A 25,118-nucleotide genomic window follows, 5' to 3' on the forward strand; every position below is an offset into this window, starting at 1 on the left:
GGCTCTAGTACTATCTCTGTAGCCCTGAACAAGTGTCTCACTTTACTGATTTCTCCATCAGGAAATAGAAATATTCTCATGTACTTTGGCAAGAAGGATGTGTGTGTACACTGGGGACATCCAGTAATCATATACATTCCTTCTTTCTTTGTGGCTGCTTCAAAGCAGCACAGAATTAGCAACTCTTGAACACAAAAGTTAACAGTTCCCTGCTGGGCACCAATGGCTCACGTCTGTAATCCTAGCTATTTAAAAGGCTGAGGGCTGGAGGATAGCAGTTAGAAGCCAATCTGGGTAGAAAAACCATAGAGACTCCACCTCCCAAATAATCAGCAAAAAACTCAGTTGGAGACCTGGCTCAAATGGTAGAGCTCTAGCTCAGCAAGGGATCAAGCAAAGAAAGCCCAGTTAAGTGCAAAGTACTGTGTTCAAACCTCAGTATCACCAAGAACCAGAAAAACAAAACCCACACTCGTGTGCCTCCAGGTTCAGGGAAGTTTCTTCAAGTTTCAATCATTCTCTCTAGTTGGGGACATATTATGCATGCATTAGGAAGGGTGGAGGCGTTCTAAAACGGCTCAGAATGAGGCCCTGCGCTGACATCTTTGAATCCTCACCCTTTCATGAGACAGGTGCTGCTGCCTTGGGTTAGGAGACGCCTCACTTTTCAGTGAAGTCAAGGAACTCGCTGGCATCAGGACACACACCAGAGGGACCCAAGTCAATAGTTTGAACCTGGAACCTCCCGAGCCACGCCCGGAAGCCCCAGGGAGCGCGTGGCTGGGCAGGGCGCGCGCCGCGGTGGGAATCCCGGGCGGGGTTGGAAGCTGGGCCCGTTCATTTGCATGCTAATACCCAGAATGCTTTCCCCCCTCTCCTCCCACACCGCTTCCCTTAATGGAAGCGCTCAGTTTGGAACCGTGGAAAGTTTGGAACACATACTTCACTCCCTTTTTGCAACTGTGGGGACTTCCCGCTCGCACGCGCCTGCAGCCCCGGGGCTGCGATCCGTGCGGCTCCGCGGCGGCTGCCGGCGCTTTCCGGTCCGGAGAACCTCGGTGACTACACCTCGTGCGGTAGCATCACCAAGGCGGGCCAGGGACAAAAGCGCCCAAGCCTGGCGGCGGGGCCCGCGGTCAGAGCGCCTGGCTGCTGGAGCTGGGCATGCTTCGGACAAGGAGAGATCCGAGGGCCCTCTTCGATCCCTCGGGCACATCTACTTCCCCGGAGATTGCCGGGACCCGTGCGTGTGTGTGTGTTGGGGGTCCCTGCTTCTGTTCATCATTCTCATGTGGTCGTCTCCTTAAGCTGGCAACTTCCCGCTCCCCAGGGCACAAAGCTCCACGAACGGGGGTTGGGGGGTGGAAGAGACCGCCTGATGGTCTCATCTCCCCAGCTCTCCCGCGCGTCCAGCCCCTTCACATCGGTCACTGGGAGACGCAGAAACGGCTCCAGGGGTTCCGCCTGCACCCCCACCCCCCACCCCAGGGTTGGAACCTGGGAGCGATCGCAGGCGACTTCTGCGGATTTCACGCATCAAAGTGGGGCCACGAAGGGTGCCGATGCCCGCCCGACCTGCGGGTGCGCAGCAGCGGCTGGGGGGGGGGGGCTCGGATCTGCACCCTACGGCCTCTCCCCCTCCCAACGCCTGGCCAACACGGTCCGCTGGTAAGGGAGGGCAGTGGTAGCTGGTTTGCTGGCTTGGCGCTACGTTCGCTTCGGTCGGGGCGGGGGGGGGGGGCCTGAAACTGCAGCCCCCGGCCCCGCGGGCGGGGTGGGGAGGCGGGGACCGGACGGGGGCTCAGGCTGCGCTAGCATTGGCGGAGCTGGGGGATGGGGGGGGCAGGAAGCGGGAGGGGGGAGCGGAGCTGCGGGGGGGGGGTGTATAAATAGGGAAGGGGGGACGTGCATCCTCGGTTGGGTGAGGGGGGGGCGCTCGGCACAAAGAAAGTGGAAAGTTTGCCGCGTGGGGCCAGCCCGGCTTGGGGATCCGGGTGCGCACGTGCGGGGCCGGGGACATCGGACCACCCCCCCGCGCCGAGCTCGCCTTTTTTTTTTTTTTCCTACAAGCCAGAAGGGGGGGTGTTGTTGGTATCGCCCCCCTCCTTCTCCTCCCCCCCAGGGGTGAAAGTGCAAGAGGAAGTGCAGCCGCTGCCATCTTTCCTCCGCTCCGAACACACGGAGCCTGGGGCCGCAGCGCCGCCGCTCCGCCACCGCCTGCGCCTGGCCCCGGGAAGGGCCCATCTTTGCTGCCGCCGCCGCCCGCCAGCTTCAGCTGCCGCCGCCACGAGACTCCGAGCCCGAGCCCGCGCCACCGCCCCCGTGCGCGCCCCGCCGCCGCCGCCTTCGCCTTTTGTTTCCTCCGCTCCGGCGCCCCCGCCCCGGCTCGCGCTTTGCAGGGGACGCAGCGCGCGCCCCCAGCGGGCCCGGGAAAAGCCTCGGAGCGCGCGCGCCTGCGCGGCCGGCCGATCCTCCTCCTCCTCCTCCTCCTCCCCGCGTGCGCGCGCCCCTCTTGGCCGGGCGCCGGCGCCGCCTAGCGGGCGGGAGGGGAGGTGGCGGGCGCTTTTGCAGGAGGGGCGCACCTCTTCGCTCGCGCACCCCCCCGCCCCAAGGTAGACAGAGAAGGGGAGGAGGACGCGCGGAGGAGGGGAGTGTGCGATCGGGTGGGGGTGGTGGCGGCTATGTGGGGGGTGGTGCACTCTGCCGTCTAGACAGTCGGATCTGGACGGGGAGGGGGGGGGCGTGTGCGCTGGGCGCACCTGCGAGACTACCGAGCCCCCGGCCGGCACGTGTGGGGAGTGGACGCGTCCGCTGCGCCCCGCTTCGCAGTACTTAGGGGAAGGGAGGGGGGCGGGTGGGTGCCGCGGCCCAGATAGTGGGAGGGGGCGGCGGCCATGGAGCGGGTAAACGACGCTTCCTGCGGCCCGTCGGGTTGCTACACCTACCAGGTGAGCAGGCACAGCACCGAGATGCTGCACAACCTGAACCAGCAGCGCAAAAACGGCGGCCGCTTCTGCGACGTGCTCCTGCGGGTGGGCGACGAGAGCTTCCCGGCGCACCGCGCCGTGCTGGCAGCCTGCAGCGAGTACTTTGAGTCGGTGTTCAGCGCCCAGTTGGGCGACGGAGGTGCTGCGGACGGGGGTCCTGCAGACGTGGGGGGCGCGGCGGCAGCTCCGGGCGGCGGGGCTGGGGGCAGCCGGGAGCTAGAAATGCACACCATCAGCTCCAAGGTGTTCGGGGACATCCTGGACTTCGCCTACACTTCCCGCATCGTGGTACGCCTGGAGAGCTTCCCCGAGCTCATGACGGCCGCCAAGTTCCTGCTGATGAGGTCGGTCATCGAAATCTGCCAGGAAGTCATCAAACAGTCCAACGTGCAGATCCTGGTGCCCCCTGCCCGGGCCGACATCATGCTCTTTCGGCCTCCTGGGACCTCAGACTTGGGCTTTCCTTTGGACATGACTAACGGGGCAGCCTTGGCAGCCAATAGTAATGGCATCGCAGGCAGCATGCAGCCGGAGGAGGAAGCTGCCCGGGCAGCAGGTGCAGCCATTGCCAGCCAAGCTTCTTTGCCTGTGTTACCTGGGGTGGACCGCTTGCCCATGGTGGCTGGACCCCTGTCCCCCCAACTGCTGACTTCCCCATTCCCCAATGTGGCATCCAGTGCCCCTCCACTGACTAGCAAGCGAGGCCGGGGCCGCCCACGGAAGGCCAACCTACTGGACTCGATGTTCGGGTCCCCAGGGGGCCTGAGAGAGGCAGGCATCCTTCCATGTGGCCTGTGTGGGAAGGTGTTCACCGACGCCAACCGGCTCCGGCAGCACGAGGCCCAGCACGGTGTCACCAGCCTCCAGCTGGGCTACATCGATCTTCCTCCTCCAAGGCTGGGTGAGAATGGGCTCCCCATCTCTGAGGACCCTGATGGCCCCCGAAAGAGGAGCCGGACCAGGAAGCAGGTGGCTTGTGAGATCTGTGGCAAGATCTTCCGCGATGTGTACCATCTCAACCGACACAAGCTGTCTCATTCTGGGGAGAAGCCCTACTCCTGTCCCGTGTGTGGGCTGCGGTTTAAGAGGAAAGACCGCATGTCCTACCATGTGCGGTCCCACGATGGGTCCGTGGGCAAGCCCTACATCTGCCAGAGCTGTGGGAAAGGCTTCTCCAGGTGAGAAAGGCACCCTCCTCAGCCCCATCAAGACCTGTTTTCAGTCCTCTTCCCCCACGAGACAGCTTTTTTGCCAAGATCTGAGGATGTGGAAACTGGGGTGGGGGGAGGCACTAACCCTTACAGGACCATGCTAGGTTGGAGGAGAGTGTTCTTAATTTTGAGATGAGGTGCCAAGAGCTGCTGCTTCTCTTCAGGCCAGTTCTCTGGCACTAGGTATAAACTGTACTGTTGTCTCCTTGCCTCTGAGAAGAGGCTGGATTCCTCAGGCCAAAGCCACTGGGCCTTACTATTCTTCTCCCTGGGCTCCCTTTGTGCTTCCAGCACCGGGCCTGAGGCCCCCTCTGGGGGCAGGAGGCCAGGCTCCTCCCAAGACTTTCGGTGCTTGAATGGCTGCTGGGGGAAAGGCTGGACCCAGTGCAGCTGGGACTCCCCGGACATCAGATCCTTCAGCCTAGAGCCTTGGCAATCCTGCAGTAGTGAATCCTGCTTGGCCTCTCACATGACCCCCCCAGGGATTGAGACAGATAAAGCTGGGCACTCTGACTCCGTAGCTCAGAACCGAAGGGAATCCACAGATTCCCCAGATGTTCAAAGGAGAGAACGGAAGGAGGACAGGACTTCCTTTAGACTTACTTCCTAGAGAGCCTGGTGGGCAACTGAGGGCTTGTCTGGGAGCAGAGGATGGTTTTGGTTTTTCTCTTAGAAAATATTTAGACGAAAAGGCTGGTTTTAACTTGAATTCTAAGAATCTCCCGTGTGTGAACCTAGGGGTAGAGAACTCCCTCAGAGGGGCCCCAACCAGGAACCAGTCTTACCGGTCTGGCAGCCCTTGCCCACCTGCTCAGGCGGGCATCTGGCTTACCAACCCAGCTGGAGACTTAAGGCTCCATTGCTAGCCTCTGGGGACTGAATTCCATCTGGGTGGCATTCATTGGCTGCCACTGCGGGAGAGGCTGGGGGGAGGGGAACACTGAGTTTCTAAGGGGCTTTAGTGTGGACAATGAATCCTCCCCCCCCCCCCCTTTCCTGGAAAGGCCGCCTGGAGGCAACCCAGTCTCGTTTTAAAGGGGCTCTGGTTCTAGAAGTCATTGAGTTTGCTGCTGGGGGTGGGGGTGGGTAGGCGAGATCTGAGGCAAGCATTTGCTTCCCCTCCCCCCCTGAGAAAATGGGCCTGGAGAGCCCTAGCTGGGTGGTGACTTTGTCTTTGTCATGCTGGGGGTGGGGAGAGGGAGTCCTCTTCAGCTCTGTGTGTACGTGTGAGTCTGGGGGGCTGGGCAAGTTGGTGCCCTTCTTTCAGTGTCTTCTTTTAAAGTCCTTCTTGGTTTTCTTTTCCAGGCCTGATCACTTGAATGGACATATCAAGCAGGTGCACACTTCTGAGCGGCCTCACAAGTGTCAGGTAGGGGCCAAGGCAGGGAAAAGATGGGCAGAAAGAGATTGTTGCTGGTCTCACAGCCACGAGTGCACTGCCGAGTGTGCTTGGGCGGTCTGACTGACTGACCCCTGCTTTGCACACCTCCCACTCTGTCTCCATCCTCCTCCCTCTGCCCTCCTTTGTTCCTCACTCCAGCCCCTTCCCTTCCCCCATGGCTGATGTTCCCTCCTTCCTGGTTGCTTGGTCCTGGTCCCCACCCTGTCTTGTCTTCACTCTGTTGCTTGGCTTTCCTTTCCTGGTGTTTGCCAGTTCCTTGGAAGGTGGGTCACGTTGCTTAAGTGTTATCCTGGAGGGATGGCACCTTGCTAGGCCTGGCTGCTGGTTCCCAGCAGTTTTGTAGGAACTGTAGGAATTGAAGAGGGCTCTGACCTGAGACTGAGCTCCTTCTGAGTTTCCTTGCCCTTGGGCACAAAGTTGGGGTGGAGGAGGTAGAGGGGAGTGGGTGCCTTTGAGCATAGCACCTATTTAGCCCATCCTGAGTCATATGTACCAACTGCCAGGGTTTCGGAAGTACTGAAGAGCAAGATACAGTAGCAGGCAGGGAAGGCTGGAGCAGATTCTCCCTCACGTCTGCTTGAACAATATCTAGAGTCATTACTGGTACCCAGAAGATTGAGTTTTCTGATCCTAGTCACTGAGCTTTCCTGTGTGGATGGAAAATGTGCCTCTGTCTTCTCCTCGATTTCTCCCTCTTCTGAGCCAAGAGCCTGTCCAGTCAGGGTGAGGCAGGGTTATGGGGCAGTCTTCACAGCTCCTTCACTTGTTGGTGGCAAGAGGCAGGGCTTCAGGAAGGGCTGACAGTATGCACAGCCCAGGCAGCCTCCCCTGAGGAGGGTGACCCAGGGTGGGCCTGCTAGTATCTGTCTTTGCTTTGCTGCCTTTTCTCCCTCTCTGTTTCTGGTTCTTTCATCACAGAGCACATTCTGACTTCCAAGTAGTGTGTTGAGCAGAATAGGAGGACCTCAGAGGGCAGTTGGGGGTGTGCCCGGTGGCCTGGGGGGGTAACCTGCACTCTCTGCCCTTTTTCCAGGTGTGGGTTGGGAGCAGCAGCGGCCTGCCGCCCCTGGAACCTCTTCCTAGCGACCTGCCATCATGGGACTTTGCCCAGCCTGCTTTGTGGAGGTCGTCCCATTCGGTTCCTGACACCGCCTTTTCCCTTTCTCTAAAAAAGTCATTCCCAGCCCTTGAAAACCTGAGCCCAGCACACTCCAGCAACACTCTCTTCTGCCCAGCCCCACCAGGATATCTGAGGCAGGGTTGGACCACCCCCGAGGGCAGCCGGGCCTTTAGCCAGTGGCCTGTAGGCTAGCCTGAGCCTCCCTGGAGAGGGGAATGGGAATCCCTTGATGGCCCAAATAATACTTCTGCTTTTGAGGAGGGGCCAGCAAGGTGATTCCTGCCCACCAAGTCCTCCCCCTGTGACTTGGGAGTTGTGTTGTGGCCCTGTCCCAGCCTCCAGGTTTCTGGACTCTCTTGCTTCCTTTTTAAACAGGTGGTCCTCAGGCATCTGGCCTTGTCTGGGTAATTCTGGAGGTTGGTGCTTTCCCAGAAGTCAAGACCCAACATAGCTGCTTCCCTTTCACGGCATCGCTTGCCATGAGTGGCAGTTTTAGAAAGGAGCCTGGTTCTCCTGCTGTCACTCTGGGTGGGGATCTACCCTCAGAGAAGCCTCTGGGCACAGTTTTAACTAGAGTCAGCCTGATTGTCCTCTTCCCTTCTCAGACAGGACTGCTGTCATTTCTGGCTAGTGAATGAGAATGTCATGTTTTTAGAGGATTTTGGTTTTTTTGTTTAGTAACTAAACTAATGTGTAGCTTTACATTGGGCCACCCCAGTATATGGGTTTAGGGATGATAAAGCAGATGTAGACCCCCCCCAACAACCCCAGATCCCATTGGTGTGTTCTTTAACCCCCCCCAACCTATCCCCCGCAGGCTCCGCGGGGAGAACAGGACTGATAAAAGTTTTCATTCTAACATTTGAGGCTTTGTGTGTTTTGTCCTTGGTCTGTGTCATAACACCGACATCACTGTCCCTTGCTGTGTGAGCCTGCTCCTGCCTTCCCCTCCCCTCCAGCGCACACTCATAGACCTCCTGGCCTACCACCTCTGGCCCTGTAATGAGAGTCCCCTAACAACGACCCAGCAGGTGAAGACATGTTGACTCTCATGTACAGAGGGGCCAGCCAGGTGTGCCTGGACTTGGTTAAACAGCAGGACATCTGTTTGGTATTGTGTAGTGTTCTAAGAACATCAACAGTGAAGAGATGGCTTTCTGGGAGTTAGTCCCTTAGGTTGCTGGCAGGCTGGGCAAAGACCCTACCTCTTGGTCCCTCCTGATGCCACAAAGGATGAAAGGGGCCAGTCACAGAGATTGGCGCCCTGGCTTGAGTAGAAAGGTCATCTGAAGGCAGAGGCAGGAAGCCTCAGACTTGGCATGGAAACACAAGCCTTTTTGAGGCTTGGCCTGAATCTTCTAACTGGCCCATGTAGCCTAAGCACTGTTGTGTTCATGAGCTGGATGGGGATGGAGTGGGGGTGAGGGTAGGGTAGGGGTTGGGGGGGGTGGTAGTGGTGGGGGGAGTAGGGAGACATTTCCCCCAGGAAATGGAGTACCTCAGATCTCTCTGATTGCTTCCAGTGGCCCTACATCTCAGGCTGGTTTGAAAAGTGAATTGGGGTACATTCAAGGAGGGGCCTAACAAGACCCACAGAGCTGGACTTTCATGTGTTGTTCTTAGACTTCTGCTGGGCTGCCAGACTCCCTAGGCCACAGGGGTAGATGTATGTGCTAGCATCCTTTGGTGCCATTTGGGCCTTGGCACACAGGATGCACAATTTTAAGAAGTGTAGGAGGTGAGCATGATGGACTCATTATTGAGTGTTGATGATCCAGTTCAGGAGACCTGGGCCAGGCCCTGCAGGATTGTCTCCTAATTCTGTAGGCTATGTAAGCCCTGGCTAGGAACAAGACCGGCATCCTAAGCACCAAAGGCTTTGTGGTGCTGGCTCTCTATCTTCCTACTGTCTGCAGGACTGGAAACACTTTTCTCCGAAGTAGTCTCAGAATAGAGGTTCTGGGTATACCCTTTGAGCTCTGACTTTCTCCCTCCACCTCTTCTCTCCTGGGTCCTGTGAGCAGGCTCCTTCATTTTCTGTGTTGTCTGAGTTTCTGCAGGCCGAGACTTGGACAAATTCCTCAGAAAACCTTGGGGATTGCAGGTACAGAGGGTTAACCCTCGTACAAACAAGCCAGTGATTCCTTCAGCTTGGTTTTATAACACAGTGCAAGTTTTTGTTGTGTCTTTTTCTCCCCAGTAGCAAATTTACATTCCTGATTATGTTTGCTGAGGCTAAAGTTAGCTTTTATTCCATGAGAGATAATCAATGGAGGACAGGCTGGGGGAAGCCAGCCTGGCCTAGGATTTTTAATTTTGCTTAGCTAATCCCCAAATGGATAATCCACTTGTGGATAATTGAGGGTTGGCTGTCCATCATCTTTAGGTAGCAAAGCATGACAGACAAAGCCTGTAGAGGACAGAGCCCAAAAGAAGGCTGGCGAGGGAGACAAGGCATCCCTTTCATAGTTCTCTGGTGGCTCCCTCTCCCAGGGACTGTGGAAGACAGAATCCTGAATGTGTGCTTTCAGCTCCATTTTCCTACACCCAGTTCATATTGGTTCCTTCCAGTCCTGAGGCTTAAAACACACTCTTCTCACTGCTGGAGGGGTGGTTCTTGGGTCACTGGCAAAGCCAGCTTTTGCCTATGAATAAACAGGTGTACCCTCCAGGGGTACTAATGACAGCTCTTAATGTAGTTTATAGGCTGGTGAATTTGGGGGCTGCAAGGTCCCCCTGACTGCCTACCTGTGATCCAAGGACTGAGTATCCAGGATGCTTTCTCTTTTTTTTTTTTGGTGGGCTGTGGGGCTTGAACTCTGGGCTTGAGCGCTGTCCCTCAGCTCTTCAGCTCAAGGTGAGCGCTCTACTGCTTGAGCCACAGCACCACTTCCAATTTTCTAGTGGCTTATTGGGGATAAGAGTCTCACGGACTTTCTTGCCCGGGCTGGCTTTGAACCATGACCCTCAGATCTCAGGCTCCTGACTGCTAGGATTACAGGTGTGAGCCACCGGCGCCCGGCTTCCAGGATATTTTCTGAGTCACCTAGGTGTTGGGGCTCATCTTTCTCTGTCAGCAGAGCCCAGATCCCAAGAACACAAGGGTCACTGTCACCTTTTTCTCCTTAGACACTGCCTCGGCTGAATCTAAAGATGGTAAAGGCATAGCCTCAGGGCTGGTTCGCACCTTAACTGTCCTGATCCTAACAGGGTCTTAGTTTGCCCAGCTGTAAATGGGGAGAGACAAGAAGATCTCTTAAGTAGTAGGAGGATTGTTCAGGCCCTAGTCTGGCCATGGCAAGTATGTTTAGACTGTTGCTTTCTCTAGGAGGCAAGTTGACTTTTTGTTGTTATTGTTTGTGTTAGTAGTAGTGCTTGACCTCAGGGCCTTGTGCTTTTACTGTTTTTTTTACTCAGAGCTGGCATTCTACCACTAGCACTACAGTCCAATCTAGCATTTTGCTGGTTAATTGGAGATGGAGTCTTACACATTGTCTGAATTGGCTTTGAATTGTGATCTTCCAGGTCTCTGCCTCCTGAATAGCTAGGATTAAAAGTATGATCCAGGAGCCCAATTCTGGGCAAGTTGACTTTCTAGTTAAGATTCCTAATTTTTTGTTTGTTTTGCCGGTCCTGGAGCTTGAACTCTGGGCCTGGGTGCTGTCCCTGAGCTTTTGTGCTCAAGGCTGATACTTTATTACTTGAGCTACAGCTCCATTTCTGGCTATTTTTGTAGTTTAGTGGAGAGAAGAATCTCATGGGCTTTCCTGCCCAGGCTGGCTTTGAACTGTGATTCTCAGATCTCAGCCTGCTGAGTAGCAAGGATTATCAGCATGAGCCACCAGCACCTGGCTAAGCTTTCTAATAGTTAAACAAGTAACTTGAACATAGATAAACAGAACAAAACAGATAAAAGCAGTATTTGTCTCCTATAAATTGTTCTGCTTAAGTTTGTAACATTTTACTTTAAAAAAACAAAACAAAACAATGACTGGGAACAGCCAGGCCTGTGTTGTTGCAGATATCTGGGAATGGGGTAGTGGACAGTGGCGTCCTCCACCTCTAGTGTTGTATGAGTTTGCTTCTTGCTTTAGTTGTACAGGTGAGGAGACAAGTAATGGTTTTCATGTGCTGTGCTGACTCGCTCAGACACTTACCTTGCGATCTCAGCTTCTCAGAATCCCCATCTTCTAATCAGGGACAGAAAGTACATGGGCTGTAAGCTCTTCAGTGGGTTAATATTGCATTTGTAATGCTCTTGAAGGTGGATGCTATTTCTCAGAGTCCTAAACAGTAAGCACACACAGACAAAAAGAAGTGACTTGGACACTACCCATGAAACTAAAACGGCTCAAAAACCTCTTCCTGGTGCTTTCAAATATGTGGTGTCTCTCAGGGCTGGGGTGGCTTTGTACACCCTAGAAGAGGAAGGGATGTTGGGGAGAGATAAGGCCCATTACTAAACAGGTCCCTTAAGCCCTGGGAAATGCCTGGCAACTTGGCTTTGTTCCTAGGGTGCAGAAGCTGACATTAAGTGCCTCAGTTGTCTACTCTGGGGCTTGGCTGGGAGTCAGTGCTCTGGACAAGGTGTAGTCATGGTATGTACCCCTGCCACACAGGGGTGCCACACAGCCTGCCCTGGAGGGCTGGGTGAGATGGACAGCTCTCAGGTTAAGCTGAGGGCCTGCTTAGTCAGTGTGGGCTGGTGTCACTGTCCTCATTTCCAGCACTTAATGCTCTCAGAGCCTCTGGCCTTCATTCCCTGCTAATTCTCACATTAGCACAATCAAAGCTATCATTTTACGCGCTGCTGTTTCAATTCAGACTCAGGAAAATATTCACAGTTATCTCTGCGCTTTCTCTTGCCTTTTTCATTTCCCTGTAGCCAAGACTAATGTTGCTGTTAAATGAAATGAATACATTGAATTCTTTGTATGAAGCAATCAGGACAGACCCCTGAATGGAGGGCAGGAAGAGTAGTTTATATTCCCAAAACATCCGTGATTCACTTAATAGCACTTAAAGTTGATGTTTCATGGTTCAGAATGAACAAATACCTAACTCCTCACTCTGTGGTAGAGCACAGAACTTAGCTTTACCCTGGTCTAGATGCAACACTTCCAGTTCAGGGGTACCATGAGAAGACATCCTGGGAAATAAGGAGCAGCCATTTGGCATTGTGAATAGAGAGCCTCAACCCAACTCTTAACACTGTCTTCCTAATAGGAGTTCATTAGATGGCCGGAAACTATTTTTTGCCTTGTGGTACACTAGATCAGATAGGGAATACCTGGTTTTGTCTCATTCCATTTTTTTTTTCTTCTGCATTCAGACCTGCAATGCTTCTTTCGCCACTCGAGACCGCCTGCGCTCCCACCTGGCTTGTCATGAAGACAAGGTTCCCTGTCAGGTGTGTGGAAAGTACCTGCGGGCAGCATACATGGCCGACCACCTGAAGAAGCATAGTGAGGGGCCCAGCAACTTCTGCAGTATCTGTAACCGAGGTAATCTCACTGCTTTGTCACCTCCAGAGGTTGGGCCTGGACTTGTGTGGGAGGTTCAGAGGTGTCTTCACCACCTGCACCGCACCCCCCCCCCCCAGCCCGCGCGCTTCAAGACTGCACTCTGCATCATCATCCTGTCTTCCCACTGACTGATTAAAAAACCCTTTGATCACCCAGTTAGGTGTTTGGAATGGGAGATCCTAGGAGACCAGCGACAGGAAGAGGAGAGCTGATTCTCCAACTTGCCATTCAGGTGGCAGGATGGATGCATTTTGCAGACACTACTGAAAGGTTGAGGCTGATGAGGAAGTTACTGGGCCCCGAAGTAGAATGTAAAGAGGTCCTTCTTCGAAGCTTTTGCTTGATGAATTCACTGACAGTTGATATTGAGCAGCTACGGAAAAGAGATGGAGTTTGGCGAGGAAGCAAAGGCAGAAAGTTTCTGGCGTGAATGGTTAGAAAAAAACCTAAACCTTGATGGGAGAGGAGAGTGGAAGGTGCTCTGAGCAGGGCGGAGTGCTTGAGTTTGAGGCTGGTAGCTGTGTTGTGTTGGATGAAGTCAGTCTGAGGTTCTGCTGGGTCTAGTTGGCTGTTGGAAGTGCTCAGAGTTTATGTCCATGGAGGAGGCTTGCTCCCTGACTGGGCTGAAGGAGTGTAAAGAGGCTTCTGCATGGTGAGCTTGCTTTGGCCAGGTGGGGGCGTTGCTGGATATGCTGCTTTGCAGAGCATGTTTGCCCCAATGTTTTTTTGTAAGGTTGGGATATGGCTTAGTAGGTGGAGTAATGAACTGAGAATCAATGGACCCGGGGTTTAGTCCCAGCACCTCGTTATGAAGCCTTGACTCTTTAAGTCTGAGGTTCTTCTTTCAAAGGGGTTAAAACCCTCACCTTTTCCATCTCATAGGGTTGTTGTGAGGAGCCCAAGAGACAAGGTAGGTAAAAGTTCTCTGAATCCAGGATTTGCTGCGCATTTAGGGAGGTCTCATTCTTATATTTTGTTAACAATGCTGGTACTCTGGATTGGACCAGGCACACAAGGCCTTGTCTGGATTTCTTGGGTGTCTTTGGTCTATCTCCACGTGCCCAGAGGGTCCTGATGAGTAGCTTGGTTCTTTGGTTTTCTGGAACTGCACACCTGAGGTTTATCTTGAATGCCACTGGCTATCGATGTTTGTTCTACCAGACAACTCCCTTTGAAAGGAGAAGGTGTAGTCCTGAAAGCTGCTTAAGCGGTTTGTCCTGTTTTCTAACAGCTTTCCCTGGGGAGCAAGCAGTGGGGGTTGTTGTGCAGGGACTTAATCAGGACAGCCCAAGCTCTGTAACAAAGCTGGTTTCTTACCTTGCTTCATTTTTACCTGGCTTCCTGACAGCACCCCCAAAATAACTGTAACATGGCCATCAACATTACTTTCATCAAGTTTTCAATGTTGAAGTTAGCAGTCCCAGAACTGACTTAGAGACCAGAAGTTGAGAACCAGCAACAGAGGAAAAGTGTAGGTGCTAATCCTAACAAGAAAGCTAACAAAGAGTGGGTAGGAGATACACAGCTTATAATCACCTAGCTCCAGAAGAAAGAAGAGCAGCAGGAAACAGCAGGAAGACAGTAAGGATAGAGCTGATAAGTGGGCCCTGGTGGCTCATGCCTGTAATCCAAGCTACTCAGGAGGCTGAGATCTGAAGATCGAGGTTCTAAGCCAGCCTGGGTAGGAGGAAAGTCCGGGAGACTCATCTCCAGAAAAAGCATGATTGATTAAGTCCCTGCATCATGACTCTTATCTACTCAGAAAAAGCTGGAAGTGATACAGTGGCTCACGTGGTAGAGTGCTAGCCTTGAGCAAAAAAAAGCTCAGGGACAGCATCCAGGTCCCAAGTTTAAGCCCCAGGACCAAAAAATAAAAAATAAAAAAAAAGATAGAGCCGATGTGGCAAATTTAACAAGTGTTGTACATTAAGATTCTTTCTCCAAGCCGAGCACCAGTGACTCACACCTGTAATCCTAGCTACTCAGGAGAGGATCACGGTTCAAAGCCAGCCCTGGCAGGAAAGTCCATGAGACTCTCTTATCTCCAATAAACCACTAGAAAACCAGAAGTGGCACTGTGGCTTAAGCAGTAGAGCACTCGCCTTGAGCTAAAGAGCTGGGGGATAGCGCCCAAGCCCTGAGTTCAAGGCCAATGGCCGACATACATACATACATACATACATACATAATACAAACATACATACATACATACATACATACATACATACATACATACACAAACAAACAAATAAATAAATAAAAATAAAAGATTCTTTCCCCAAGAGCTGGTAAAGAGGACTTGGGCAAAGTGTCAGTAGCCACTCCTGTAATCCTAGCTACATAGAAGGTTGAGACCTGATAATCACAGTTTGAAGCAGCCCTGGCAGATAAATCTTTTAAGACTCTTATCTCCAGTTAACCAAAAAAGCCTGCAGGGGGCTGGGCAGGTAGCTCAATGGTACTTGCTCAAGGTGCTTGCCTTGCATGCATGAGGCCCTGAGTTCGATTCCTCAGCACCACATAAACAGAAAAAGCTGGAAGTGGTGCTGTGGCTCAAGTGGTAGAGTGCTAGACTTGAGCTGAAGAGCTGAGGGACAGCGCCCAGGCCTAGAGTTTAGGCCCCACAACTCAAAAAAAAAAAAAAAAAAGAAAAGCCAGCGGTGAAGGTGAGGCTAAGTGGTAGAATGAAAAAGTCAAGTAAGAACATCTTGAAACTTTGACTTCAAGCCCAGAACCAAGACAAAAAAAAAAAATAATAATAACCCACTTGGCAACAAGTATAAGCTATGTGACTAGTGGGATAATGGAATCAAGAAGATACCTGTTCTTAGGAAAACAGCTAGAGGGCTGGAAGGTGGCTCAGTGGCAGAGTGCTTGCCTTGCATGCATGAGGCTCTGATTTCGATTCCTCAGCACCACATAAGCAGAAAAGGCCGGAAGTGGCTCTGTGGCTCAAGTGGTAGAGCGCTAGCCTTGAGCTCAAGAGCTGAGGGACAGTGCCCAGGCCCAGAGTTCAGGCCCCATGACCGACAAAAAAAAAAGAAAGAAAAAGAAAAAAAGAACACAGGCGTGATCTGGATCATTGGCTGAACATCTCTGGGTCCCAGCCAGAGTCAAAGCAGGAGTCCTCCAAGAAGATAAAAGAAAGCTGTTGTGGTCCAACTTACATTGGTTACTGAGAAGGAAAAGGAAATAACTGTCTATCAGAAGTAAAGGAGCAGGATGCTATCTATGGGTTCATTCCTTAGGCAGAAATGGGAAGACACACATACACAAATACTCACAAAAAGGAGGGACTTGGAAGAGAACAGAAGGCTTCTTTCCTTCCTTCCTTCCTTCCTTCCTTCCTTTCTTTCTATCCTTCTTTCTTTCTTCTTTCTTTCTTTCTTTCTTTCTTTCTTTCTTTCTTTCTTTCTTTCTTTCTTTCTTTCTTTCTTTCTTTTTCTTTTTCTTTGGTTGGTCATGGGGCTTAAACTCTGGGCCTGAGCTCTGTCTGTCAGATCTTCAGCTCAAGGCTAGTGCTCTACCACTTGAGCCACAGCGCCACTTCTGGTTTTCGGTGGTTTATTGGAGATAAGAGTCTCACAGCTTTTCCTGCCCAGGCTAGCTTTGAACCACAATCCTCAGATCTCAGCCTCCTGAGTAGTTAGGATTATAGGTGTGAGCCAACGGAGCCTGGCTAAGAAGGCTTTTTTTTCTAGGAAGAGGATGAAGTTCTTTCTGGACATCAAAGACATTGAGACATTGGAATTAGAATGTAGAGTTAATCAGGCACCAATTGCTCACACATGTAATCCTAGCTACTCAGGAAGCTGAGATCAGAGGATCAAGGCTAGTAGACAAATCCACAAGAATCTTCTGTTAACCAGCAAAAAGCCTGACTTTACAGGCGTAGCTCAAGTGGTAGAGTGCCAGCTACAAGCCAGAAAGCCTCAGGAAGTCCTGAGTTCAAGCCCCAGCACAGTACACCTACACCTACACCTACACACACACACACACACACACACACACGCACGCACGCACGCACGCACGCACGCACGCACGCACGCATGCGCGCGCGTGCGCGCTCTCGAAGAATAATGCAGACAACTCTGTAATCCTTGCCTTGTAGTCACCAAGACTATGAATACAGGAATTTCTTGGTGAGGCTCCAAGGCAAAACTTCTTTACTATATGTCAGGGTCTTGCCCTGGAACTGCAAAAAATATGAATGAATGAATTTCTTATTTTTGCAATTCTGCAGTGGTTCAGACAGAGGCTAAATGTGAGGCATTTGGCCACACCAGGTTGTAAGACTGAATTGAGTAAACTAGTTGTCCTCTGAGAGCCTTCAATCCTAAAATCATTAAACTATCAGCTAGCTATTGACCTATATGTAGACTGGCCTTATTCAGTCTTTACCATGAAAAGAGACTCCTGGCTGTGAATAATGGGAAAGTAGGAAGGCAATTTGTAGAGAAGATCATTTGTGGTAGAAAGAGTATTATGGGCTAGTGCCCATATCCTCAGGTTGAAGAATTCAGCTGAAGGAGAGAAGGGCCTGGTCTAGTGCTTTTCTTCTTTTTAAAATTTCTGTAGCACAGTCTTTGTAACATAGGCATATGCACTGGACAGCTTGTCAAGAGTCTTGGACAAGCTGGGTGCTAGTGGCTCATGCCTGCTATCCAAGTGATTCGGGAGGCTGAGATCTGTGGATCACAGTTCAGAGCCAGCCCAGGCAGGAAAATCCATGAGACTCCTATCTCCAATTAACCACCAGAAAAACTGGAAGTGGTGCTGTGGCTCAAAATGATAGAGCACTAACCTTGAGCTGAAGAGCTCAAGGACAGTTCCTAGTCCCCAGAGTTTAAAACTCATAACTGACCCCCCAAAAAAGAGTCTTGGACAGAAACACTTGGACTCAAACATCAAAGGTAGAGGAACCTTCTTCTCATAGGGTGAGCAGATAAGTGGATGGATGTGGACAATTTATGATCCCTCTGGATTGATGTCGTTCTACTGAGCAGTTGTGCCATTGTCCCTCCAGGGTTTGTACACAGGAAAAGCAGCTCCCACTCAGTTTACAGAGATGAAAGCAGCCTCAGGAGAATTTGCTTCTGGAATGCAAATTGCAAGGATAACAGTGGAGAAAATGCAACTAAGGAATATTGGGCTTTTACTAATAAACTCTTCATCTCTGGAGAGAGAGGGTGGTGGCTTGTTGTTGTATTGGCAGTCACATGTATACTCAGTGTCTCCATCGGGTAAATGCCTGGATCGAGCTGCCTGTTTGGCTCTTTGTTAATCAGTGGTGAATGGGTGGGTGCGTTTAAAATTCCAACTAAATATGTCTGGCTTCAAAGATGTGTTCTGCTCCGAAACTCAGCTTCTGTTTCATTCCAGCACTTGGATGCTGAGTTGCTCTGTGTTTAAATTCTCAGCTTTAAGTGGCAGCTGCGGATTCATTCCTGCCACCCCGCCAGATAGTTTTGCTATAGATAGTACAGTCTGCAGCTGGGGTAAAGTTAAAAGGACCCAGCCACGTTGTTTCTCAAAATTGTTTTCCAGGAAAATTCAGGAAGTCTTTATTGAGCACCTGCTGTATTCCCTTGGTGCAGTTCTTGCTACACAGAGTAAATATAAACTCCGGGCATCCTGCTCTTCCTTTCCCACTCACTCTGTAGTAGACTTTCTCTGGCCTTAATGCCATGGGAGGGCTACCTACTACTTCAGATGCCCTACAAGGGATTTACAACCAAAGAAAAATACTTTTCTAAAGTGGCATCATCATATTATCAGAAAGTTCTAACATCTGGTGCTAGTTCTATTGTCTCTGGGTTTGGCTGAGGAAGTCTCCATAGTGCCACCTAACAAGGGACAGGGCTAAGAACCTCATTCCCATACTGATTCATTTCCTGACTCTTCCATCTTGGGACTGTTTATGTGAGTCCAGCCAGTCTGTCCCCCCAGTGGCTGGCTCCAGACCAACCGTGTAAGTCACAGCTCAACTCACTCTCCTAGGCAGGACAGGATAGCAGTACCTGGTCTAGGTGTGTGTTAGGAGATGAAGGGAAATTCTCCTGATCCCACATCTCTTTCCAGAACCACCAACTGTTGCTGTCAGGAATATTTGTTAAATCTGCTTCCCATGAGTCTGCCCTTTGTTTACCAGCAGCATCTATTCCAACCTATCAACATGACAAGCTTCTTATGAACTTTGCAGGTGCTCTTGCAAATGTTCAAAGGAACATTTTGCAAAGGAACTTTGCAAAAGTTCAAAGGATGTTAAGGAAAAAAAAAAGCCCAAAAGGTTTCCGGGCTCCCATTGGCTTGCTTGCCAGTGGTTACAGGCCAAATATTGGTGGTCTTGGGGTTGGAGTGAGTACAAGTTCTGCCACTTAGCTGTAGACATTACTGAAGGCTCATTTTCTTCACCAAGCCTCTATTTATTCAATGGTTATAATAATTTTCAACACATAGACTATTAAGAATTTCTGTGGAGGGCTATAAAAGTGTGTTTCAAGTGGTAGAGCGCCTGCCTAACAAGTATGAGGCCCTGAGTTCAAACCTGATTAGTATGTGCAATGTGCTAGGCCTGGGAATACCAGTAGTGTTCACTAAAGATGAATCTCCCCATGGGGCTGGGAAGGTGGCTCAGTGGTAGAGCTCTTGCCTTGCATGCCTGAGGCCCTGGGTTCGATTCCTCAGCACCACATAAGCAAAAAGAAAAAAGCCGGAAGTAGCACTGTGGCTCAAGTGGTAGAGCACTAGCCTTGAGCTGAACTGCTGAGGGATAGCGCCCAGGCCCAGAGTTCAGGCCCCACGACCGGACCCAAAAAAAAAAAAAAAAAGATGAATCTCCCCCCCCATCCCTCTTTCTCTGTTTTTGGCTGATCCTGGGGCTTGAACTCAGGGCCTGGACACTGTTTCTGAGCTGTTTTGCTCAAAGCTAGCACTCTACCACTTCAGCCACAGCTCTACTTCCATCTTTTTTGGTGCTTAATTGGAGATAAGAGTCTCTTGGACTTTTCTGCCTGTGCCTACTTCAAACTGTGATCTTCAGATCTCAGCCTCCTTAGTAGCTAGGAATACAGACTTGAGCCATTGGCACCTGGCTAAGGTGAACCTTTATTACAGTTCCAGCAGCACTTAAACAGCTATAGCAGTTCAGATTGATGTTAAGCCCTGGTGCTGGGGCTTAAATTCAGGGCTTAGGTGCTGTCCCTGAGCTTTCTTTTCTTTTTTTTATTGCTCAAGGCTAGCATTCTACCACTTGCACTACAGTTCCATTTCTAGCTTTTGGTGGTTAATTGGAGGGAAGAGTCTCACAGACGTTGTTGCTTGGGCTGGTTTTGAGCTGTGATCCTCAGATCTCATGGCACATTCCGGCCTTTCCCCATCAGCAGTGGATCTCACTCTAAATCCTCTAACTGTAATTTTTAAAAAGGCATGAAAGTACTTGAGAATGTGATGACCAGATCTGGGATGGATTAAATATAAACTATTAGGGCCCTGGAATCCCAAGTGGACCTTGCACTTAAAAGCTTTGGTTTCTGCTAGTTGAAATCCTTTTACTAGCCTACTTGATTCTGTATCCTTGGACTCATGGCTGCTATAGAACTCAGCCTAAGCACAACGTGCTCTTGGCAGCCCAAAAGATCTTGTGGCCAAAGTATTGTGGAGTAAGCTGGAATGGCTCCAAAATGGCTGGACTGCTCCTCCTTCAAAATAAAGGCAAACAGATAATCCTTGCTTCTTCCCAAACCTAATCAGAAATACCACATGGATAGGACCATGCCCTTTTGACATCATTTCCTATTTCTGTTCCTCAATATGTTAAGCAGTTGTTAAATCCATTTATTCCTTGTGTGTGTGTGGTTGTGGGGCTTGAACTCAGGGCCTGGGCACTGAGCCGCTTTGTGCTCAAGGCTAGCGCTCTACCACTTAGGCCACAGCGCCACTTCTGGTTTTCGAGGGGTTAATTGAAGATACGAGTCTCACAGGGACTTTCTGCCTAGGCTGGCTTTGAACCATGATCCTCAGATCTCAGCCTCTTGAGTAGCTAGGATTATAGGCGTGAGTCTCTGGCACCCGACTAAATCCAGTTATTAAAGTAGAAAAATTCACACACTAGAACCTAACCTAACAGACAGAAGAAAGGGATCCCCTGGAGGCATCCCTTGAGGATTTCATTTTATCTCCATCTGATTTTCCTAGAAGTCTTCAGTAGGCTTCTGCTATGTGGAGTCTTTCTCTGACCACTTTTCTAGCCATGGTCCCTGCAGTTGACCTGGGGCTGTGGGAAATCACTCAACCACTTGCAACTGAGACACCAAGTAAGTCCAGAGGCAGTTGGCCACTGGCGCTATCAGGAGGAACAGGATCTCATGCCAGGCCACCAGGCAGCTGGCCTGGGCCCTTTCATGCAGCCTTGCAGAGAAGCGGATTCATGGACAGTGACACCCTCCAGCCTGAGCGCATTGTGGTTACAGCTGTGTTTGAGCCAAGGAAGGAGCCCCTTCTAGGTGCACCTGTGCTGGGAATGCTAGCCAGAGCGGCCCAGAGGAGAGGCAGTGGGGAAGCAGAGACGTGTCTCTTGCTGGCTGTGGGATCTCATCTCCTTTTGTCTTGTTTAGGTTTCTCCTCTGCCTCCTACTTAAAGGTCCATGTTAAAACCCACCACGGTGTTCCCCTTCCCCAGGTCTCCAGGCACCAGGAGCCCATCCCGAATGGGGGAGCAGCGTTCCACTGCGCCAGGACCTATGGCAACAAAGGCAAGCGACCCCTTGCTCTGCACTTTGCTTCTCTGCGCAGACTGTGTTGTGGGGGCGCTGGGCCGGGCGTGGGGAGGCAGGAAAGCTGCCAGCTTTCTGGCTGCCTTGAGGAGGCTCAGAGATCTGAGTGCCGTGGCCTCTAGGATGAAAGTCACCCTGAGTATCTCATTCCAGAGCAGTGAGTGAGGCTTTAGAGCGCTATGGAGATCTAGCGACCCCTCCCTCCCTCCCCCCTGCTCTTTCCCAGTCTTCTTCTTCTCTCCTGGCTGGCTCTCACTCCCCAAAGCCCTGCAGGGACATCCCAGGCCCAGGGCAAGAAGAGGAGGCCTGCATGATGAGTCGTTCTAGGTCTGTCCACTGCCTGTTGGTGCCCTGTAGGATGGTGTGGAGCTGGGGAGTGCTTTGTCCTTGGTTGGTTGGCCCTGTGAGCGGGTGGGAGCCAATGGCTGGCTTCTGTGATTGAAGTGGTTGGTTGCTGTAGGTAGCTTGTTCTGTGGAGAGCTACTGGCTGTGTTTATGAGATGCATGACAATACATGAGCTACCTGATGCTTCTGACTCAGAATTGTTTTGTGGAGAGCTCCCAGGCCCACCTTTACATGTTGATTCTGGTTGTTTGGTGGTGTGTCACATTGGTTCCTCCTTGGGACAGGAGGTGGTAGAGATTAGCAGCTGGTGAAGATGGCATGCTCCATGCACCCATCATAGACCTCCCGTCCTGGCATGACTCTCTGGACCCAGGCAGGAAGCTGCTGTTTGATAGAAGACCCCAGTGTGGGCCAGGCAAGGCAGAGCAGTGAGGGTTGTCTCTTGGCCTAGTTTGTCCTGAGCCCCTGGCTGGGAACACCAGACTGTTTAGAGTTGCTTTTTAAATCCGTGTGTTTTGGCTGCATGACTCCAGAAGGGTTTTGGTAAGAGGAAGGCAGTAGTAAGACAGGGTTTGTGTTTGGATTGATTTCTGTCTGAGGGGTCTAGCCAGGTAGTGGGCCTCACAGTTCTGGTACTGGCTGTCTTGTGAGAGTTGTAGATAGTCTGGTACTGGAAATGAGACCACTGGTATACCTGCTGGGCATCATTAGAGTAATTATACCCCTAGAAGCACCCAAGAGAGCACCTAGGAAGTGGGAATCTTTGAGTTGTGCTGGGCAAAAGCAATAGAGGTCCCCTGTCTGTACCCTTTTCTTGAAGCAGGCTGAAATAATGGTGAGCAATACACGTACACACCTGCATGAAGAGTCCACATCAAGGGAGGCTGATGGCCTCCCACCCATAGACACTCGGGTCTCCCAGACAGACCAGCTGAACCTCCATGGCAGAAGCCATGGCAATGGCTGGCTGTTGGCTGCCCTCCAGGGGCCTGTGAACTGGCCTCTCATGACCCCTCTAGGAGAGGGCATTTCCAAAGCTTGACCTCATCTCTTTTTTATGTTTTGTTTTTTCCTAGAAGGCCAGAAATGCTCACATCAGGATCCGATTGAGAGCTCCGACTCCTATGGTGACCTTTCTGATGCCAGTGACCTGAAGACACCTGAGAAGCAGAGTGCCAACGGCTCCTTCTCCTGTGACATGGCTGTCCCTAAAAACAAAATGGAGTCTGACGGGGAGAAGAAGTACCCATGCCCTGAATGTGGGAGCTTCTTCCGTTCTAAGTCCTACTTGAACAAACACATTCAGAAGGTGCACGTCCGGGCCCTTGGGGGTCCCCTGGGGGACCTGGGCCCTGCCCTTGGCTCACCTTTCTCTCCCCAGCAGAACATGTCTCTCCTCGAGTCCTTTGGGTTTCAGATTGTTCAGTCGGCCTTTGCATCATCCTTAGTAGATCCTGAGGTGGACCAGCAGCCCATGGGGCCTGAGGGGAAGTGAGGCAGATGCAACGTCCCCACAGGAACAGCCATCCGGGGACTACTGAGAAATGCTGTGAATGCGGAGGGAAGTAATGTTTTGGGGTTCTGTAGCTGAGAGATTTTTATTCATTTTTAACCCCCTCCCCCCATCCCTACCCTAACCTTACTCCCACTCAATCATCCATCCCCTCAATGGTCTTTAGAATAGATTCTCATCTGATACTCTGCAGAAATATCTGTGAGACCAGGTATGAGAGAGAGAGAGAGAGAGAGAGAGAGAGAGAGAGAGAGAGAGAGAGAGAGAGAGACGAGGGCAGTAAACACTACATAGGCCTGTAAGTCAGCACCAGCCATTTTCTCTTATGTGAGGAAACTGGAATTCCTGGTGCTCAGTCCTTAGTGATCCCAATCCCAGAGCCAAATCCTACAGCATTCTAGGACCTCAGTGGTTTTGGTCCCTTCCCACTTCTCTTAATTCCTCATTTCCCCTTACCATACCCCTCAAAAGAAACCACAGTAGTGTCTCCTTCACACACATAACCTTGATGCCCAACTGTTTTAAAGGAAGCCAGAAGCCTACAGCATCCAATGGACCATGGGGTACCTGTCCTCTGAGCTTAGCCTAGAGGGCTCTTGGTCTTCCTGAGCTCTGTTGGAGGCTACTGTTTTACTAGCTAGGACAAGCTCAGCTATTGAGGACACTCCCACCCCAAATTCCAGTTCTTACATGATTTTAACCATTCAACTTGCTGTTGGGTTTTAATTCTCTAATTATTATTATTATTATTATATATTTTTTTTTAGGACCAGTTGTAGTGAATTGCTACTGAAAGCTATCCCAGGTGATACAGAGCTCTTTGTAAACCGCAGTCACACATTAGGGTTAGAATTAAACTTCGTTTAGATGTACTATAATTAACTTGGCTAGTTGATTGTTTGAAGTCTATGGAAGAAATAGTTTTATGCAAAAATTTAAAAAATGCTAGTCTGGTCAGGAGGGTAAGAGATTTCAATGCTGTTGGGAGCCAGGAAGGTAGGAGAACCAGCAGGTAGGGGCCTTGTGTACTTTGGTTGTATCACACATGAGCAAGCCCAGATTGACCTTGTGATGTGAATTAGTCTGATCAGACTGTATTAAAAACGCTAGTACCTTACTCTGCCTGTTCCCATGAGTCCAGTTTTTCACTTGTGGGGGGTGGTCTTGGGACCCAGAGATGCATAGTGCATACCCTGAACTGAAAAGTTAGGGGCAGAATGATGAGAGATCACTCTTTCTTGTCATTGTGTAAGCTCTACTAAGGTTGATGAGTGATGTTCCTATTGAAGATTGAGTTGCCAGGTTCATTTTGTTCAACAGATATCTATATGCTATCTTCATTGTTTTTGCTAGTCACCGTTTCAGACTTTGTGCCTCACAAGATCCTCATCAGCTGGGTGCTAGTGACTCACACCTATAATCCTAGCTACTCAGGAGGCTGAGATCTGAGGATCCCGGTTCAAAGCCAGCTCGGGCAAGAAAGTCCATGAGACTCTTGCCTGCAATAAACTACTAGAAAACTGGAAGTGGCACTGTGGCTCAAGTGGTAGAGTGCTAGCCTTGAGCTGAAGAGCGCAGGGACAGTACCCAGGCCCAGAGTTCAAGCCCCACAAATGACAAATAAATAAATAAATAAATTCTCATAAAGCTTAGAAGAAACAGACAATTAACAAGCAGATTTAAATGTGGCAAGGAGAAGTACAAAGGAAGCCGAGCGCTGGTGGCTCACACCTGTAATCCTAGCTACTCAAGAGGCTGAGATCTGAGGACCATCAAAGCCAGCCTGGGCAGGAAAAGTCCATGAGACACTTTTTTTTTTTTTTTTTTTTGGGTCTGGTCATGGGGCCTGAACTCTGGGCCTGGGCGCTGTCCCTCAGCTCTTCAGCTCAAGGCTAGCACTCTACCACTTGAGCACAGAGCCACTTCCAGCTTTTTTCTTTTTGCTTATGTGGTGCTGAGGAATCGAACCCAGGGCCTCTTGCATGCAAAGCAAACGCTCTACCACTGAGCCAACTTCCCAGCCCCTCCATGAGACTCTTAACTCCAATAAACCACCAGAAAACTGGAAGTGGCACTGTGGCTCAAGTGGTAGAGTACTAGCCTTGAGCTGAAGAGCTCACGGACAGAGCCCGGGCCCAAAGTTCAAGCCCCATGACCGACAAAAAATAAAAAACAAAACAAAACAAAAAAAGAAGTACAAAGGATAAAGTATCTAAGTGAGGAGATAATGAGAGCCAGAG

The 25,118-nt window shown here is 50.9% G+C and overlaps 1 protein-coding gene across 6 annotated transcripts; it reads left to right on the plus strand.

Annotated features, from left to right (window-relative positions):
• The first annotated feature begins 2,046 nt into the window (after positions 1 to 2,046).
• Positions 2,047 to 23,995, plus strand: Patz1 (POZ/BTB and AT hook containing zinc finger 1). 6 transcript variants are annotated; one of them, XM_069994501.1, is made up of 5 exons: positions 2,047 to 4,165; positions 5,504 to 5,567; positions 12,053 to 12,224; positions 20,926 to 20,998; positions 22,442 to 22,562. In XM_069994501.1, the coding sequence occupies exons 1-5, from the start codon at positions 2,895 to 2,897 to the stop codon at positions 22,473 to 22,475; spliced, it is 1,614 nt and encodes a 537-aa protein (XP_069850602.1). In that variant the 5' UTR covers positions 2,047 to 2,894; the 3' UTR covers positions 22,476 to 22,562. The 6 variants fall into 6 exon arrangements, with proteins under 6 accessions (XP_069850602.1, XP_069850605.1, XP_069850603.1 ...); XM_069994504.1 differs by having other exon boundaries at positions 22,445 to 22,562; XM_069994499.1 differs by having other exon boundaries at positions 2,049 to 4,165; positions 20,861 to 20,998; positions 22,445 to 23,995.
• The last annotated feature ends 1,123 nt before the right edge of the window (positions 23,996 to 25,118 follow it).

This window comes from Dipodomys merriami, unplaced genomic scaffold (genome assembly GCF_024711535.1).
Source record: "Dipodomys merriami isolate MVZ:Mamm:240054 unplaced genomic scaffold, mDipMer1.0.p SCAF_45, whole genome shotgun sequence".
Taxonomy (NCBI): Eukaryota; Metazoa; Chordata; class Mammalia; order Rodentia; family Heteromyidae; genus Dipodomys; species Dipodomys merriami.